The sequence below is a fragment of the Panulirus ornatus genome, chromosome 40, assembly GCF_036320965.1.
Source record: "Panulirus ornatus isolate Po-2019 chromosome 40, ASM3632096v1, whole genome shotgun sequence".
Lineage (NCBI taxonomy): Eukaryota > Metazoa > Arthropoda > Malacostraca > Decapoda > Palinuridae > Panulirus > Panulirus ornatus.
The window spans coordinates 14,423,985-14,444,450 of NC_092263.1; the positions used below are offsets into that span (position 1 = coordinate 14,423,985).

A 20,466-nucleotide genomic window follows, 5' to 3' on the forward strand; every position below is an offset into this window, starting at 1 on the left:
AACAATGACTCACCCAAATAAAGAATGTCTGTATTTCCTAAAATTCAACCTGCACCCTGCATCATCTTAAGTGGCCAATCACTCCCACTCACCCAAACACAACTATACTGGACGTTACATACAACACACACACACACACACATTTATTCCCCATACCATAAGCATCAATACAAAAGAAACTATATGTGCGTGTGTACTCAATCTTTTTTTGTTTTCAGCTTTGTTATATTTGCTTTTGATGGGGTGGATGTATAGGCAGGGGAGGCTTAGTTTAGTTTGGAGTAAATGAATTTTTTGTAGAGGATACTAATGGATTCTTTAACTTGTTCATCTAATATCAGTCAATATTCTGAGGATATTTAATCCTGGAAATCCTCCCCTCTCGTTTTTGATTTTCCAAAAGAAGGAACAGAGAAGGGGGCCATTTCCCGCATTAGCGAGGTAGCATTAAGAACAGAGGACTGAGCCTTTGAGGGAATATCCTCACTTGGCCCCCTTCTCTGTTCCTTCTTTTGGAAAATAAAAAACAAGAGGGGAGGATTTCCAGCCTCCCGCTCCCTCCCCTTTTAGTTGCTTTCTATGACATACAGGGAATACATGGGAGGTATTCTTTCTCCCCTACTGGGCTCTACATGGAAGAGGTTACACCACAAGTGAAACATCACCTCTGGTGAGGCTCTATCATTGGAAGCACAGGCTTGTCAAATATCTTCTCACTCCAAAAGAGTCCACATTTCCCTGCTACTAAGTAGTGGAGCTTTGGGCTACAGGAAACTTCAGAAAGAAGTCCAGGGTAATTCCTCTTACTACCACACCACTCTTGTTACCATATGATTTCTTAATCAACCCTCTTCAAGCCACATATTATCCTTAAACATTTTCATCCACCCTCTTCTTTACATTTTTGTCTAAGGCCCATGCCTTGCACTCATACAGCATCAAAAGGAGTACTTAACCATCAAACATACCCATCTTTGTCCTTAATGAAAGGGACCTCTCTTTCCACACATTCCTCAATGCACCCAAGACCCTTGCCCCATCACCCATCCTATAGTTCACTTCAGCTTCCATGGTTCCATTTGTTGCCTTATCCAATCCAGAGTATCTCAAACACTCCATTTCCTTCAAGTTCTCTCAATTCAAACTCACACTCCAAATAACTTGTCTCTTTCCATCATAGAGAAAAAAGATTATGAACAGTTCCAACAAAATATGAATTTACATGAATATCTTTGTCTTAATTCTTAAATCTGCTGTTCTCATTTCTACCAGTTTTTGTTGAACGAGTAAAAACATGTTATGACTTCAATCATGACAATTTCAGTGAATCTCATAGGTAAATAATGTGCATCAACTCTCAAAGAAACCATTTTGATATACAACATCAGCCCTTAGATAAAAAGATATAGGAAAGTCTAACAGAACCTTCTTGCTCATAATAATAGCAATAAAAATCTACGTGATTTACATGTTTTGTCATGTTAGTGATTACTAATCAAAAAACTTATTGCTATGGCTTATATGTAAGTACAATTCATCACTCTCATCTAAATTAACTATACAACCTGACATTTCACATCATAGGCTGTTAATGTCAATAAAATCTAATGAACTAACATTCTTTTAATGTCATGTTGCTTTTTCTTGTATTCAAACAGGGTCACATGTGCAGAACCTTTCCCAAAAATTTTGAATACCCTCTCCCAAACCACATGTGCTGAAGACCCATTAGTAACCCTTGAAACATTTGCTGAAAAATTCTGCATGCTGGCTCAAATAAGTGAAGCAGTTGCCAACTGCTTAGAAAAAAAAAAATGCAGAGAATGAGTGTTGCCTCAGGAAGGATACACATGGATTTGGTAAAACTGGGAAAATAAGAACATATAGATAAAATTAGTACTGATAAACAAAGAAATTTGCTTTTGCACTGCCGTTGTTGTATAAGTTAAGAAGACCAGTAGTCAAGTTTTCTTTCTGCTTCTGGCCGGCTTAAGAGTTCCATATGGAAACAAAGCATAGAAAAAGGGCTTTCCACTTAAAACTCCATCTCCCAGTGACAAACAGTGAACAACAGGTTGACACATATTCCAGCATGATACCCTTTAGCCAACTGCATCAGTAAATACCTTGAAAATCCTTCTTTAAATCTTAGTTGATAAGGATAAAGCCAATAAAATAAGCAAAAGCATGGTTGGTCGCAGAAACTAAATTTCTCAGCTACCTGTGCAGAACAAATACCTCTATCGACCAAAACTGAATTGGTACACAAAGTAATGGATAAGGAAGATCAATGCCAAATGCTAACTGGATTAAAGTTGTTGGATAGATGTCTAAAACCATGCAGCCAACTGTGTCACAAAAATATCCTCATCTGGATAATGTCCCTAATCACGGCCACTGTCTATCAAACATAAAATCAGAAAATTAGAGGAATTGATAGGGAATGTTATGGGAAATAAGAAAGCTTTTAAAACATGACATTTTCACATACGGACCAGTAAAAATCATACTACTTTTCAAACATACTGAGACTAAAATCCATAATTTACATAAGCCTGTCCTGACTTACCATTTTCGTAAGATGACAAACAAAACATAACTGTTTTCAGAAGTAGCCTCTTATAGCAAGTAAACAAGGTGAAATGAATATATCAATCCAATGAAAATATAAAAATAGGAACATACAAAGATAATACTACAGTTTAACCAGTACTAAAACGAGCACCCAATGATGACTTGAAAGTATAATAATATTGCCTTCAAAGGTCAAAGTAACAAATGAACATCATTATTCACGAAAACATAAAATATTTCTACATAAAATCTCTGTGCACAAAATAATTACTGCAAATACACCTTCCTGAAGTAAATTAAACAAAACAAAGCACATGCTGAAAGAGAAGAATTCCTTCTAACACATTTCAGTAGCTCAAAAGCATTAACTTCAGGCCTTAATAAAAACATTCTGTGGGGCAGTATGGGATATAGCAGAAATATGACGATCTTATCAGTGAGCAACACGCACGCAAACTATAAGATAGTGAAAATACAACAGTATGAAAATATGGCCAAATTTTAAAGAAACTGCTTAGGCAGTCAATTCTTTTATTGGGGTTCTGTATTTTCTCATGGGAAACATTCTTTTCTATCTAACAGCCTCTCTAATCTTAGTGAGGGAACTTTAACGTCAAAAGAACAATTACCTTATTTCTCCACTTTATCTGTTATATATCAACTGTACTGAAATCAGAGCCCATCATCCACAGCCAAACCTGACAGACTACTCTAGGGTTTACTTTAACACTTCACATGCCCTAGTTCAGCCCAGTGACAGCATGTTACCCCCTTTTAACTACAGATACAATTCATTCTATCCCATGCATGCCTCTTGCCCTTCTGAAAGTTCAGGCCCTGGTGCCCTAAAGCCTCTTGGCTCTCTCCACTTCTGATACCCAGTTCCTCTTAGTTGGTCTTTCTTCATTCAACTTATTCATATATCCAAACCATTTCAGAACATGTTTACTGCTACAAACTAACGTTTTAAATCAGTGATGAAGTAAAATCCCCATTCTGTCCTGGTATAAGATCAACCTCAACTAACATTCACATTGAAGGTGAAGGCTCACTGAAGTCATCTTGTACATTAGAGGACTAGTTCACACTCTTCATGATTAAAACTAAACCAATCAATCCATGCTCCTAACAACAAGGGAATGACAACATCCACAACAACTGTGTTCATCTCTAAACTTCACTGAATGAATGAGGTTATCCATTATAATGAGAGCATAGTGCTGAATAAGAATATCCTTCTTCTATGAGGAAAGTAATAACTCAAGCATGAGAACCTATGAGAACCTGTCATAAAACAGTTGGATTATGCAACTGAAAATAGCTGTTTCCATAGCTTGCTGAAGTCTACATGCAAATTGTTGTCTATGGTGGCTGGTTTATGGTGCCACTCCACATTTATTCAGCTTATCATTTAACTTATGGGCCAATATGATATCTGTGCAAGACAACAAAGTAACTGTACCCTCAGGTTTCTTGATAAGCTTACAAAAAATTTTGGAAAGAGGATAATAATCACATCCTTTCCAAACAGTCCTAAATTGCAGGAAAAATATTTTTTCTTTGGCTTATCCTTAGTAAATGCAAAAGGAAAATGAGAAACACAGGAAGGAAAGGAGGTGACCAAGTCTCAAAATAATCAATCTAAGATTTCACTCATCTCTTTCAAAAACCAGTTCCAAAGCTTCCTCCTGGATAACCTTTCTCTCTTCTCCAATTAAAAACATCACACTTCTTGACAGGATATTCTTTTGATCATATGAATCCTTCTCACAAATACCAATGACTTGAAAACAATTTGCTTAACCTTGCTTGAGAAACTTAAAAACAAAATTTGGGAATAAAAGTAACCATAGCAAACAGAAATTAAACATTTAGCCACAGGCTGTGTAATGAGACACGAGAACTTTTTAACAGGAAACAAATACGACAGATACTTAAAAGTATGCTGGCATGATTTAGTCTTTTTAGGGTAAACCATTTAAAGTGATCCTTGGGTCCAGAATAGTTGGAAAGTAATTCCAGACCTGTGGTTAATAGCAATATGATTACAAAAATAATTATTCATTTTACCTGTAATGTCATGGTAACCATTCAAAACGATCTCAGCAATATCACTGAAGATGTAATGAATACTTTATGAATAAAAACTAAACCCCAGAAAAACTGATTGGACAATCTTAAATTCATTAGACCTATCAGAAATTAAGGGTTCTACATTAATCATACTGACTGGGACTTCTCAAAATTATTCCCAAAAAGGAACAACAAAAGACTTGCTGAAAAGGGCCCTTTCTTTTTCCAATAGCTGATACAGAATTCACTCTAACAGGAGCAGACAGAGGAATGAAGGACTTGTTAAGTATTCTGATGAAAACAGGGTGATACAATAATTACAGAGGATCATGTGTCAATCTGTTCTAGTTCACGAATAAGAAAGAGCTTCCATTATGTTTTATCTTTTTTCAACACTTTGGTATAGTTTGGAGATATTCAGCAGGCCAGAAGTGGGCACAAGTCTTCGAAAATCACTGCTCAGCTAAGAAAAGGTATGCATGAAAAAATCAAATACGTGAAAATGCTAACATAAATTGTGGCTTACTACTTACTGAGGCCTATAAGTACCATTATATAAACCAAAACAACACAAGAAAAAACCTGAAGTCTAACTGTAACTAATAATCTACAAAGAAGATAAGCATGTATAATGTGCAATAAATGAAGCTATCAATTAAAAAACTATAGCATGACTACCAAGTAACTTAAAATACGTAACACAGCATCTCAACTCTGAGCAAACTTATGATACACCTACCTCTACAAATGGGGCGATCAAATGAGAAGCGTGCAACCAACAAGGGTATACAATGAGCATGCGCTTAAAAAAGAAGACACACAATGAAACTATGTTTCACTTACTTTTTGATTTAGGTGTGTTATCTAACTGCAAACTTTAAATGAACCTATGACATCCCATCACAGACAAGAATTCTATAACAGCACTGTTTGTTTCTGTAAACTACTTTCAATAAGCAAATTTTTGTCAGGCAGAGTGATCCATGCAAAATCCCTAATAATCATAAATCATATATGACCTTAATCTCAGTCTTAAATCTAATCTTATATGTAAAGTACTCCATGAAATCCAAACAAAACACTCTGAAAGAAAATCGATTTATCTTGCTTTAATATCAATATTATCACTAAATAATCTCCCTACGTTCCATTAGAAATGCATTAAAAAATCCATTTACAGAATAGCAATATGAAAATAGTTGCTGACGTATTTTTGCACAGTGCACATCAATAACTGGTTTATGATGTATTACTATCAACTCTGTCCTGAATGTTAAAAGTTTTGAATGGCAAATTTTGTCAAATGGATTCCTTCTGCCTGTGGTGTTACTGGGCCCTGAATCCAAAAGTAGTTATTACAGCCCCACAAATTTATGTCCCATCACTTCATTCACCATTAGAAACAGAAACCATAGAGTGACTAAACGGCTAGAATATATAGTAAAGGAAGACAATCCATCCTGAAAATCCAGTCTTAAAGATAAAAATTCTGAATGCCTAAGCATTTCATATTGCTCCCAAAAATGCTCAAAATTTTCTAAAGTTTGAGTTTGATGTTGTAATGCTCTGCACTTTTCTTTCTCTCATTCCAGGAAGGTTTTGCCCTTTTCCTGCCCTTATAATGGCATCCAATCCATAGCATTTCATCTTCCAAGTTACTGCCGAACTTGGCATTAGCATTCACTCCACTTGTTAGAGGCAAAAAAGTCATACAAGTACAGTTAGAAAATATTTTCTAGATGTTTTATATAGTATAGAAGGAGGATCAAAATCTAAAATCTGAAAAAACTCAAAATCTGAATGCTCTTCTAAGGAATTTGGACTTGAGAACTTATGTCCCCTATGCATGTCCCTATATTCTTCAGTTTTTGGGATCTGCTATTGCACCATCCCTCTTACTTCTTTAACCTTCTCATCCTCTTCACTACCAGCATCACCCTCATTATAGGTTTTACAAACACCCCTATCCTTCCTATAATATTCGGTATTCTGGCTGTGGAATTCTATTTCCAGAGTCATATTCTAACAAACACTATAGATCCATAGTCACCATAAATGTATCTCCTGTGAGGCTAGTTTCCTTTCTGGTCTTCTGTATATGTGTCCTCACTAAATATATAGTCATATTCAAACAGGACATATTACATTTCCAAGAGGGTTATCATGTACTATGACAGGTTCATACAGGAACTTTTTAAAGTACAGTTTCCAAGAATATGCATCTCTAAGTGAATTCAAGTACAGAATTCAAAATCAGTTTCCATGCAATCAATATCCCTCATTGTAGAACTTGACCAACTCTGAAAAGTGGATATCTCAATGTCATTTGCATCATTCTGATCATTCCTCCTTATTCTCATTTTGAAATTGTTTTCATTACTCTTGGGAGGATTGTAAATCATTAACACTATAAAGCAAGTTTTTCCCTACAGTTACTTTTCCCATCTTGGACTGTTTAAAAGGACCATCCATCAACTTTAAGGTTTTCTTTAGTAAGAAAGATAATCCTCCTCTCTACTTTGGCATCATGTATCCCTCAGGAAAGACTAGGTTAGATTTTGTCTCACTGGTAAGTTTAGTCACTATAAATCAAACAGAAACTGGTTTATTTCTCCTGTTTGGCTTTCAAACTCCATCTCATTTCCATTAACATCCATCAACATTTGCATGGATCACTTTCAATCCTACACAAGCACTAATAGCCAGAGGGGCTATTCTGTTCTCTAGTCAATTTTCATCTAGTGCTGTCCATTTTTGCCTTCTCAATGCTTTCTTTACTTCTTTTTAGCTCCAACTTCTCTTTTGAAATCTTCTTGGTCAAAAATTTCTGAACTTTACCCTCACCACTAGTTGCATTACCATGCTGAATGTAATCTTTATAGGCTATCTCATTTTATCTCAACTATATTTTCCATTTTTTTTAACTCTTTTACAGCAGAAGTCCTGATAGCCAAAATACAATCAGTTTGAGGGATATTCCTAAATAATCTAAAGAATATCTCCATGACATGTTATTATGATTAATTACAACCCAATTTTCTGAATGAAATAATACACAACTTAACCAGATGAACTGCTTATTAAGTCTGCTATGACTCTATAACTTGTGCTGCTGAACTGACGGGCACATGAGTTGCTCCAGGAGTATTTTCAGACATACTTCGTGAAATATGTAGCATTTCTGGCAGTACTTTTGTCAAAAACAAATATGACTACTAAGGGTTTTTAACAGAAAAATCTACTATCTTTTAAGAGTGACACAGCTTCAAAATTCATTAGATAATATTAGGGTGCAGATCTTGTTCAGGCTTTCTAGACATATCCACATATCATGACTAGTGTACAGAAAATCTTTAGACTGTTGTGTCTGAAAACAATGCCACTACAAGCATTAATGACTGGAGGTGGAAGGATGGAGTGAAAAAGATTTTGAGCAATCAGGGCCTGAATATACAGGAGGGTAAGAGGCGTGTAAGGAATATAGTGAATTGGAATGATGTGGTATACCGAGGTTGACGTGCTGTTAATGGACTGAACCAGGGCATGTGAAACATCTGGGGTAAACAATGGAAAGGTCTGTGGGGCCTGGATGTGGATAGGGAGCTGTGGTTTTGGTGCATTATACATGACAGCTGCTTTCTGTGGAGCAGGGTGGCGCCAGGAGTGTATGAGGGCAAGTATGTATGAACATGTAAATATATATATATATATATATATATATATATATATATATATATATGTCTGTGTATGTGTATATGTGTATGTCTATATGTATATGTGTATAAGTTGATATGTATATGTATTATACGTATGTATGTGTGTGTGTATGGGCACTTATGTATATATAAATGTATATGAGTGGATGGGCCATTCGTTGTCTGTTTCCTGGTGCTACCTCAGTGATGCAGGAAACGGCAATCAAGTACAATGAAAATAAATAATTATATCTACACAAATCAATTATCATAATATCATCATCATTATACTTAATCGCCGCTTCCCATGTCAACAAGGTAGTGCCAGGAAACAGACGAAGAATGGCCCATCCACTCTTATACACATATATATACATAAGCACCTATATATATGCACATATACATACATATAAATACATACACAGATATATACATGTATACATATGAACATATTCATACTTGCTTGCCTTTATCCATTCCCAGCGCCAAACCACTCCACAGGAAACAGCATCACTGCAACCCGCTTCAGCAAGGTAGTACCAGGAAAATAGACCAAAAAGGCCACATTCGTTCACACTCAGTCTCTACTTGTCATGTAGAATGCACCACATCCAGGCCCCACAGACCTTTCCATGGTTTATCCCAGACATTTCACATGCGCTAGTTCAGTCCATTGAAGCATATCAAACCAAGTATACCACATTGTTCTGATTCACTCTATTCCTTGCATGCCTCTCACCTTCCTGTATGTTCAGGTCCCAACTGCACAATATCTTTTTCACTCCATCCTTTAATCTCCAATTTGGTCTCCTGCTTCTCCTTATTCCCTTCACCTCTGATACATATATTCTCTTAGTCAATCTTTCCTCACTCATATAAAATTACAGTCTTATATGCTTCAACCACAATGAAGACAAAATGATTACCAGGACATATATATCAAAGGTGTAGTGGAATGGTTATTCTCTGAAATTGCATGTGCCATGTCTACAGCCTTTACTAACTCTCTTAACTGAACTCTCTCCTTTACTACGCTATCTTCTTGTACTGGAATATCAAATATTCCAAAAATCATCAATGATCTACATCATTCTATCCCCATCTTCACTAACTCTTGCAATTAAGGTTTAGCCTTGCAGTAGTGATTTGTCCAACACCATGTTTGTGATACTTTCTAAAATCTCTATTTTCAGCCTCACGCATTCATTCTGAATACTTTGAACTTTACTAAACCTGCCATCATACACTCCTTATTGTTGATCAAATACAGCGTAACTTATGTATAAAGAAGGGAGAGTGAATGGAAAGAGTATCAAATGGTAACTCAGCGTGCAAAGCAAGTAATGATGATGATATATCTTTACAGTGATACTGAAGATATTCATTAACTACCCATGTCAATCACACATCGAATCTTATTTGACATTTGCTAATAACATAAAGATATCTGTAACAACTACCTCAGTTCCAATCAATTTGCAGTAAATTGCATTCTGTAGTTATGTGAAAAATCTATGTTTGTATACATCTAAACATTAAAGTTCAAAAATTCTTTTCAAATAGTTTTACAACAGAATTCAAAGCAAAGACAGTCCTCACTTAAAAAAAACAATCCATACATATTTGCCATTTCCCGCATAAGTGAGGTAGCATTAAGAAAAGAGGACTGAGCCTTAGAGGGAATATCCTCACTTGAGAAGTGAGTTATACATTTTTGAACCTTGGAAGGATCAAATTGTGGATACAGCAGCTTAAAAGACCTACAGTTACACCATTAATAACATATGGATAGATAATAATGTAGTGCAGCATCAACATTGTACATTTGGGGAGACAAAAGTGGACAGATGAAAAATAAAAAAAAAACATCATTACATCATTTAAGCATCTTTTCAAAGATGTTCTTATAATAGGCACCAAATTAGTAGATAAAATATTTCCAATTATGTTATCTCATTTTGGGTATGAGTTTCGACTAATGTCCTTCTTTTAACATATAAAACTGTTTTCTTAATTGCATTTACTGAAGCAAATTTGTACTTTTCAAAATCAATGAAGTATGTTATAAGGCATTAACAGGTTTAATGTGGGAGCACAAGTGATACGTAATCTAGAGTCAAAAATGAAAACATGGGAAATACTGCAGAGGTCAGTGATGCTTAGGAAAAACAAAAGTGGACATAGAATGCAGTGTTGAGGTGCTCCAATGCTTACAAACAAAACTGAAGATCTTCAACTGGATTTTTTAACGTAATAGCATCTACTACTAATGCAAGCATTACTGAAGTTGTATATTACAATGAAGTGATTTCAAGGTATGATTTGAGAAGTTTGTTATGATGAATGTACTGGGCAGATAAAGGAATCCTATAAGGTATTCATCTTTGTCTAGTGCTGATTTTATCTATCACTCACATGACTGCAGCGTTAACATTTGGTAACTGAATATAATGAGGTTTTCGGGTAATTCATGCACTCCATGTTCAAAGTTTTGATATTTTTATATAAATTACGACAAATATCAGTGCTGTCAGATAACTGAGAGAGTACACAGGAATATAAATATGTGAAGAGTCAATATACATAATGATACTAAGAACTATAACCATGTCAAGATTATAAAAGGATAATTTTATGAAAAGATTCAAAACATTCTCATGCATAAAAAAAACTTGAAGGAAACTGCATCCTGAAGATCAAGAATACCCAAGAAAATCAAATTAAATGGAAATCTACTTTTTGGTTAATAACACTGAAATTAAGGACTTGAATCACTTGGAAAATTATAAATGCTTTCTTCAAAATGTGGTGAGATAAATATAGTGTAATAACTGCATTCCGTGATAATCCAAACAATTTCTACCCTTGAGAAAAAAAAGCATTTAGAAGCATGGGCATATATATCTACATCTGAGATTAAACATTACTTCTATCAAGTCAATACAAAACAGCAGGATAAAAAAGAAACATAAAAAGCCACACGACACAAAATATAAATGAAATATATTTGTGGGTATATACAAAGGTGTTACTAGATTCCACCTGCCTGAGGTTAGACTGTGAGTGTAAAAGTCAATGAGGCTGTATAATTGCAAGTTGACAGAGCAGATTACAGTCTCGTCAGAGAACTTTTCACTTTAAAGGAGTCCATCTTGTCCCTGTTACTGAGTGTAAAGCAGCCTTAAAGCTGCATAAGCTGCTGGAAAATGGGTCCTGAGGTTACATTATAATTTTTTTTTTTTTTTTTTTTCATACTTTGTCGCTGTCTCCCGCGTTTGCGAGGTAGCGCAAGGAAACAGACGAAAGAAATGGCCCAACCCCCCCCCCCATACACATGTACATACACACGTCCACACACGCAAATATACATACCTACACAGCTTTCCATGGTTTACCCCAGACGCTTCACATGCCTTGATTCACTCCACTGACAGCACGTCAACCCCTGTATACCACATCGCTCCAATTCACTCTATTCCTTGCCCTCCTTACACCCTCCTGCATGTTCAGGCCCCGATCACACAAAATCTTTTTCACTCCATCTTTCCACCTCCAATTTGGTCTCCCTCTTCTCCTCGTTCCCTCCACCTCCGACACATATATCCTCTTGGTCAATCTTTCCTCACTCATTCTCTCCATGTGCCCAAACCATTTCAAAACACCCTCTTCTGCTCTCTCAACCACGCTCTTTTTATTTCCACACATCTCTCTTACCCTTACGTTACTTACTCGATCAAACCACCTCACACCACACATTGTCCTCAAACATCTCATTTCCAGCACATCCATCCTCCTGCGCACAACTCTATCCATAGCCCACGCCTCGCAACCATACAACATTGTTGGAACCACTATTCCTTCAAACATACCCATTTTTGCTTTCCGAGATAATGTTCTCGACTTCCACACATTTTTCAAGGCTCCCAAAATTTTCGCCCCCTCCCCCACCCTATGATCCACTTCCGCTTCCATGGCTCCATCCGCTGACAGATCCACTCCCAGATATCTAAAACACTTCACTTCCTCCAGTTTTTCTCCATTCAAACTCACCTCCCAATTGACTTGACCCTCAACCCTACTGTACCTAATAACCTTGCTCTTATTCACATTTACTCTTAACTTTCTTCTTCCACACACTTTACCAAACTCAGTCACCAGCTTCTGCAGTTTCTCACATGAATCATCCACCAGCGCTGTATCATCAGCGAACAACAACTGACTCACTTCCCAAGCTCTCTCATCCCCAACAGACTTCATACTTGCCCCTCTTTCCAGGACTCTTGCATTTACCTCCCTAACAACCCCATCCATAAACAAATTAAACAACCATGGAGACATCACACACCCCTGCCGCAAACCTACATTCACTGAGAACCAATCACTTTCCTCTCTTCCTACACGTACACATGCCTTACATCCTCGATAAAAACTTTTCACTGCTTCTAACAACTTGCCTCCCACACCATATATTCTTAATACCTTCCACAATAATTTTTTTCACACCATTTGCCATTTCCCGCGTTAGTGAGGCAGCGTTAAGAACAGAGGACTGGGCCTTTGTGGGAATATCCTCACCTGGCCCCATTCTCTGTTCCCTCTTTTGGAAAATTAAAAAAAAAAAAGAGGGGAGGATTTCCAGCCCCCTGCTCCCTTTCCTTTTAGTCACCTTTTACAACACGCAGGGAATACGTGGGAATTATTCTTTCTCCCCTATCCCCAGGGATAAATATCAATAATAATGATAATAATAATAATAATAATATCAATAATAATAATAACAATATCCCTGAGGATGGGGGAATAAGAATACTTCCCACATATTCCCTGCATGACGTAAAAGGCGACTAAAAGGGGAGGGAGCAGGGGACTGGAAATCCTCCTCTCCAGTTTTTACTTTTCCAAAAGAAGGAACAAAGTAGGGGGCCAAGTGAGGATTTTCTCTCTTAGGCTCAGTCCTCTGTTCTTAGTGCTACCTCGACAATGCAGGAAATGGCAAAAATGGAGGTGGAAGGATGGAATGAAAAAGATTTTGAGTGATCGGGGCCTGAACATGCAGGAGGGTGAAAGGCGTGCAGGGAATAGAGTGAACTGGAACGATGTGGTATACCGGGGTCGATGTGCTGTCAATGGATTGAACCAGGGCATGTAAAGCGTCTCGGGTAAACCATGGAAGGTTTTGTGGGGCACAGATGTGGAAAGCGAGCTGTTATTTTGGTGCACCACATAGGACAGCTATAGACTGAGTGTGAACGGATGTGGCCTTTGTTGTCTTTTCCTAGTGCTACCTCAGGCACATGCACGGGTAGGGGGGGTGCCATTTCATGTGTGGCGGAGTGGTAACGGGAATGGCTGAGGGCAGCAAGCATGAATACGTATATTTGCATATATGTATATGTATGTATATGTTGAAATGTATAGGTATGTACATGTGCGTATGTGGGCGTGTATGTATATACATGTGCATGTGAGTAGGTTGGGCCATTCTTTTGTCTCTTTCCTTGTGCTAACTCGCTAACACAGGAGACAGTGACAATATATAATAAATAAATAAATAAATAAATAATATGTGAAGTGTCTGGGGTAAACCATGGAAAGTTTTGTGAGGTCTAGATGTGGAAAGGGAGCTGTGGCTTTGGTGCATTATACATGACAGCTAGAGACTGAGTGTGAATGAATGTGGCCTTTGTTGTCTTTTCCTCACACTACCTCTGGCATTCACAGGGGGAGGGGGGTGCCATTTCATGTGTGGCATGGTGGTGACAGGAATGGATGAAGGCAGCAAGTATGAATATGTAGATGTGTATATATGTATATGTCAGTGTATGTACATGTTTGCATATGTTGAAATGTATGGGTATGTATATGTGTGTGTGTGGGTGTGTATTTACATACATGTGTATGTGGGTGGGTTGGGCCATTCTTTTGTCTGAAACCACAACCAGGCCACAAAGACCCTTCCATGATTTCCCCTAGCTGCTTCGCATGCCCCAGTTCAATCCACTGACAGCAAGTCAACCCCTGTATGCCACAGTATTCCAATTCATTCTGTCCCATGCATGCCTTTCACCTTCTTGCATGTTCCGGCCCCAACCATTCTTAATATTTTTCACTCCATCCTTCCATCTCCATTTTAGTCTCCCCCTTCTCCTTATCCTCTCCACTTCTGACATATATCCTCTTTGTCGACCCTTCTCAGTCATTCTCTCCATACATCCAATAATATTAGCACACCCACTTCAGCATTCTCAACCACACTCAATTACCATACCTCTCTCTAATGCTTTTCTTATGTAGTCGGTCAAACCAACTCACACTACATCCTGTCCTCAAACACTTTATTTCCAACACACCACTCTGTATATTCTCATCTGTAGCCTATGTCCTATACCCATAAAACTTTGTTGGGACTACTATGCCTTCATGCAGATCCATTTTCACCCTTCTATATACCGACCTCTTTTGCCACATTCTTCAATGCTCAATGCCCCAAGGACCTTTGCCCCCTTAAATACAAACAAACTCACACACATTTTTTTTTATACATAATCACCACTTTCCGCATCAGCAAAGGTAGCATCAAAAATAGATGACAACCTTAATGGGAAAAATCATCACTTGGCCCCCTTCTCTGTTACTTCTTTTATCACTTGGCCCCCTTCCCTGTTCCTTCTTTTGGAAAAATACCGGAGGGAAGGATTTCCAGCCCCCACTCCCACCGCTCTTAGTCACCCTCTATAACATGTACAGAATATGTGAGCAGTATTCCTTCTGCCCTATCCCCATGAATGATTCAGTGCACAAGTGGCAATGTGCTGTCAACAGGATGTAAGAAGCAGTTGGAGGAAACCACAGAAAGCTCTATGGGGCACTAACTGAGGATAGGGGCTCTAACTCTGAGCACTTTAAATGACAGCTGAGACTGGTTTTTTGAGTTAATGAGGCCATTATTCATGTTCCCATAGTTACCTCACTAATGCTCTTCCATGGGCTTCTGCATCCCAAGGCTGTACTACACTCAGTAGAAGGGACAAGTTGGACTCCTCTGAAGTGAGAAGTTCTTTGATGAGGATGTATTCTGTTTTGTCAACTAATAATGAAACAGTCTCACCAAAGGTGACTTTTCACTTGCAGTGTTACCTTAAAATAGCAGAGTTTGGTAATATATGTATATATAATAAACACACAAATGGATGTGTGTATATATGTGAATGGTACCAAGCAGCATGTGCAACCAAGGTAAAGCGCAATACTTACACCAGATGTGATGAACATTGTAGAGGCGGCCAACCTGAGAGAAGAACCCTCCAAAGGCCTCCTTGTTTGCCTGGCGGAAGTGAATGGCTCTTGACCAATTGTTTCCCCACTCAATCATAGTGCCAGGCTGCAAAGTATATATACAAATATATACAGAAAAACATTCTGATGCATTAACTTCATTAAAGCATTTAATCTTCCTGGTAGGTTATAAATCTATGTTCAATACAATATCACAGAATCTATCAATCTATCATTTAATTTTCCCCCCGCTCTCATATGCATGGGATGGATCACACGCAAATCACCTCTTAGCTCATATACAAACATCCTTGAATTATGTTCAGAGTACTATAAGGAACATGAATTTCTACATTAGTAACAGCACTCCCTAGTTTTTACTTTGTATCTATGTTTTGTTTTTTTTTTCCAAAAGAAGGAACAGAGAAGGGGGCCAGGTGATGATATTCCCTCAAAGGCCAAGTCCTCTGTTCTTAACGCTCCCTCGCTAATGCGGGAAATGGCGAATAGTATGAAAAAAAAAAAAATCTATGTTATCCTGGGGATAGGGGAGAAAGAATACTTCCCATGTATTCCTTGCGTGTCGTAGAAGGTGACTAAAAAGGGAGGGAGTGGGTGGCGGGAAATCCTCTCCTCTCATTTTTTTTTAATTTTCCAAAAGAAGGAACAGAGAAGGGGGCCAGGTGAGGATATTCCCTCAAAGGCCCAGTCCTCTGTTCTTAACGCTACCTCGCTAATGCGGGAAATGGCGAATAGTATGAAAGAAAAGATCTATCTATGCATATCTTTGACATCCATTGCATTTGGGGACTCAGGGAGCTGGTCACAAGAAAAGTCTCCATAACTGGTGAAATCCACCTATGCTTGTTAGCCTTTACTGCCTCACCTTTAACAGGCCACTGGTAGAGAGCAACTCTAGTAAAGTGTTTTCAGAGGCTCCTACCTAATGTTGCTACTGACTATTTCTACCTAATGTGCCTATCTGATGTTCCTGTCTAATGTTCCAACCTACTACTTCTACCTAGTGCTCTCACCTAATGTTCCTCCCCACTACTTCTACTTAATTGTCCTAATGTTCCTGCCCTATCCTCTCTAATGTTCCTACCTACTACTTCTATCTACTGCTCTAACCATTTTGACAAAAGGCTGGACTAGTGCAAAGAGCTCACTATAGGAAAATCTAGAGTTATGAAGGATGAGCTGTGCGAGTTAAGTGTTTTAAAGTGCTATGTATGACAAGGAGACTGCATGTGTGAACAAAATGTAATGTATGGTACTTTGTATCATACAGTACAATACAGTCTATTGATTGATTAAATAGACTAATATTAGCATAAGCACCTCTACATTCATACAAAACCACTATGATGCACATGATACAGCATTCTATCTAGAACACTCACTTGATTTTCTAGCATACCCTCTAGAAATACCTCACACTAAGTAGTACATTTGTTATATTTGCTCATGTCTTTTGTGGTTTAAATCTCCCCTTTGTGCCTTTTTTGCCAAATAGTTTCTTCACCAAACTCACTTATCATGTGTCTTCCATGGTCATACCACCTAAAAAGTTATGAAGTAATGTAACTATCTAAACATTTCTGGATCTATTATGGAAACTAAAGCTTCAACACCATACTTGAAGTGGAACTTGCACTCCACCACACACACTTCTTGTACATTCTAAATCTACATTCTTCACACTCATTAGAGCTTTCAGTGTACCTTCACTTCCTCCTTCTTGTATAAATCTAAACTTTAGCTTTCCCATTACCAATGCTCTGTAAACAATATAACTCAATTTCTTTCTGAAATATGCATTTTACCCTTACAATCCCTTCTAATATTCTCTTGCTACACACGTCATTATTATTCTATCACACCTACATGATTCAGCTTACAATGCAGCATCAACCATATATAGTATGTAGTAAATTCCAAATTGCTCTATCATGCACTACAAATACCATGCCTCGCTTTTTTCTTTTTATCATCTCTTAAACAAGAACTAATTTACATCAAAAAAAGATGATTCTGTCCATCCTACCTGAAGACATGCCAAGGAAGTTGCCAGAAACACAAAACCTTAACACAACTGCAAATAATTCATCCACTTCCTTGGCAAGATAAAAGTTGTGGGCTGGGGAATGGAGGTGGTGGAGGAGGTTGTGAATGGTTGTTGTGAGGATGACTGTGGCAGTCAGGGTGGGTGTGATGTCCAAGGAGGGAAAGTGCGGCAGTTTACAGAGGATATGGTAGCCAAAGGGGTAGGGCATGGCAGTGGTAATCAAGTGAGGTAGCCAGGAAGGGAGTGATGAGTGATGGAGAAAGAGGGTGTAGAAGCCAGGGAAGGAGGAAGTGGTGGTAGTGGTAAGGGAGGATGTGCTGCCCAGAGAGAAAGGATACTGTGCTGGTAAGGGTGGTATGTTATGGTTACAGTGTGGGAGGGTGCAGCAAGGGTTTGTTATTGTTGGAGCTTCGTATGAGTCCAAACATGAATGGCCAGATGATCAGTGGCTCCCCAGCCTTCCTCAGGAGCAAGCAGATGAAGGCCCAAATCTGATAATTCCACTATAAAAGCTCTCAACATCATTCAAAACTTTTCATGCACACCATGCAAACCTGAATCTTCCTAAAGTCCATTCCTGTTAACTTTATTAACAACATATGCATGCTTCACAGTAACAAAAGTAATCAAGTAAATTGGTCTTTTCCTAGAGACCTATGTCAACTATGCAACCTACCTTGAGGAAGTAAGAACGTATTTCATAAATGTTTCCTCCATCTCGTGGAGTAACAGGAGGCCAGAAACTGAAGGGCAGGAGGAACTGATTTGTGCGCTGCCGTAAAAACTGATTTCTGTCCTGAATCAGATTTGTGAGGTCCTAAGGGTACAATTTAAATTAATAAAAGGGTTCCTGAACTGTAAAACATTTCACACACATCCACACAACTACTTTGATTCCCCTTTGTGTGTCATGAAGTGCAAAGCTTCATAGATGAAATGGAAATTTTTTTTGCTAAAATGAGATTCTTTCCTAAATTCAAAAAGGATGTAAATGAGGACATTACTATCCAGACACCACACTATATCAAGTCTTGAGCTGATATAGTAGAAAACCTGGAAATCTTCAAGCCAATAAAATACAGTACAGTAACAAATCACTCTCTAAGTGTGAACTTCAAGAGTTAACTAACATACAACATGAATAAAGCTCTGTTGTGTAATCAAAATATGTAAAAGGATGTAATTAACCCAGATCATTCCCACACTGCCTGGCAAGTAACAAACAGCATCTGTCCACTTGAATTGGAAAAAGGGGTCAATAGAATGGTAAATGCTAACCTATTCTCCCAATTCCAAATATACTATGAACTGCCCATCTTACATCACTGTCTTGTAAAATACAGTATCTTACATAAATATTCTCAGCAGAAAGCACAGCACACTACGAACGTATTCTCAGCTAATACATTCCACAGATAATGGTTTAAAAATAAAAGCTGTATACTATATTACAAAATATCTATTTATATTTATTTATTTATTTTTTTTTTTTTTTTTTTTTTATACTATTCGCCATTTCCCGCGTTTGCGAGGTAGCGCTAAGAACAGAGGACTGGGCCTTAGAAGGAAAATCGTCACCTGGCCCCCTTCTCTGTTCCTTCTTTTGGAAAATAAAAAAAAACGAGAGGGGAGGATTTCCAGCCACCCGCTCCCTCCCCTTTTAGTCGCCTTCTACGACACGCAGGGAATACGTGGGAAGTATTCTTTCTCCCCTATATTTATATTTATATTTATATTTATATTTATATTTATATATTATACTTAGTGAGTATTTTGAAGGTTTGTTTAATGTGTTTGATGATAGAGTGGCAGATATAGGGTGTTTTGGTCGAGGTGGTGTGCAAAGTGAGAGGGCTAGGGAAAATGATTTGGTAAACAGAGAAGAGGTAGTAAAAGCTTTGCGGAAGATGAAAGGCGGCAAGGCAGCAGGTTCGGATGGTATTACAGTGGAATTTATTAAAAAAGGGGGTGACTGTATTATTGACTGGTTGGTAAGGTTATTTAATGTATGTATGAGTCATGGTGAGGTGCCTAGTGCCATTGTACAAAGGCAAAGGGGATAGGAGTGAGTGCTCAAATTACAGAGGTATAAGTTTGTTGAGTATTCCTGGTAAATTATATGGGAGGGTATTGATTGAGAGGGTGAAGGCATGTACAGAGCATCAGATTGGGGAAGAGCAGTGTGGTTTCAGAAGTGGTAGAGGATGTGTGGATCAAGTGTTTGCTTTGAAGAATGTATGTGAGAAATACTTAGAAAAGCAAATGGATTTGTATGTAGCATTTATGGATCTGGAGAAGGCATATGATAGAGTTGACAGAGATGCTCTGTGGAAGGTATTAAGAATATATGGTGTGGGAGGCAAGTTGTTAGAAGCAGTGAAAAGTTTTTATCGAGGATGTAAGGCATGTGTACGTGTAGGAAGAGAGGAAAGTGATTGGTTCTCAGTGAATGTAGGTTTGCGGCAGGGGTGTGTGATGTCTCCATGGTTGTTTAATTTGTGTATGGATGGAGTTGTTAGGGAGGTGAATGCAAGAGTTTTGGAAAGAGGGGCAAGTATGAAGTCTGTTGTGGATGAGAGAGCTTGGGAAGTGAGTCAGTTGTTGTTCGCTGATGATACAGCGCTGGTGGCTGATTCATGTGAGAAACTGCAGAAGCTGGTGACTGAGTTTGGTAAAGTCTGTGAAAGAAGAAAGTTAAGAGTAAATGTGAATAAGAGCAAGGTTATTAGGTACAGTAGGGTTGAGGGTCAAGTCAATTGGGAGGTAAGTTTGAATGGAGAA

The 20,466-nt window shown here is 38.0% G+C and overlaps 1 protein-coding gene across 2 annotated transcripts in view; it reads right to left on the minus strand.

The window, feature by feature from the left end:
- Nipsnap (protein nipsnap) overlaps positions 1-20,466 on the minus strand; it is a 49,754-nt gene that overhangs the window by 19,411 nt on the left and 9,877 nt on the right. For both annotated transcript variants that reach the window (XM_071685673.1, XM_071685672.1), the window contains exons 4-5: positions 18,362-18,502; positions 15,597-15,723 (exon numbers count right to left, since the gene is read on the minus strand). In XM_071685673.1, the coding sequence (XP_071541774.1) occupies positions 15,597-15,723; positions 18,362-18,502 (268 nt within the window). The remainder of the gene's footprint in view (positions 1-15,596; positions 15,724-18,361; positions 18,503-20,466) is intronic.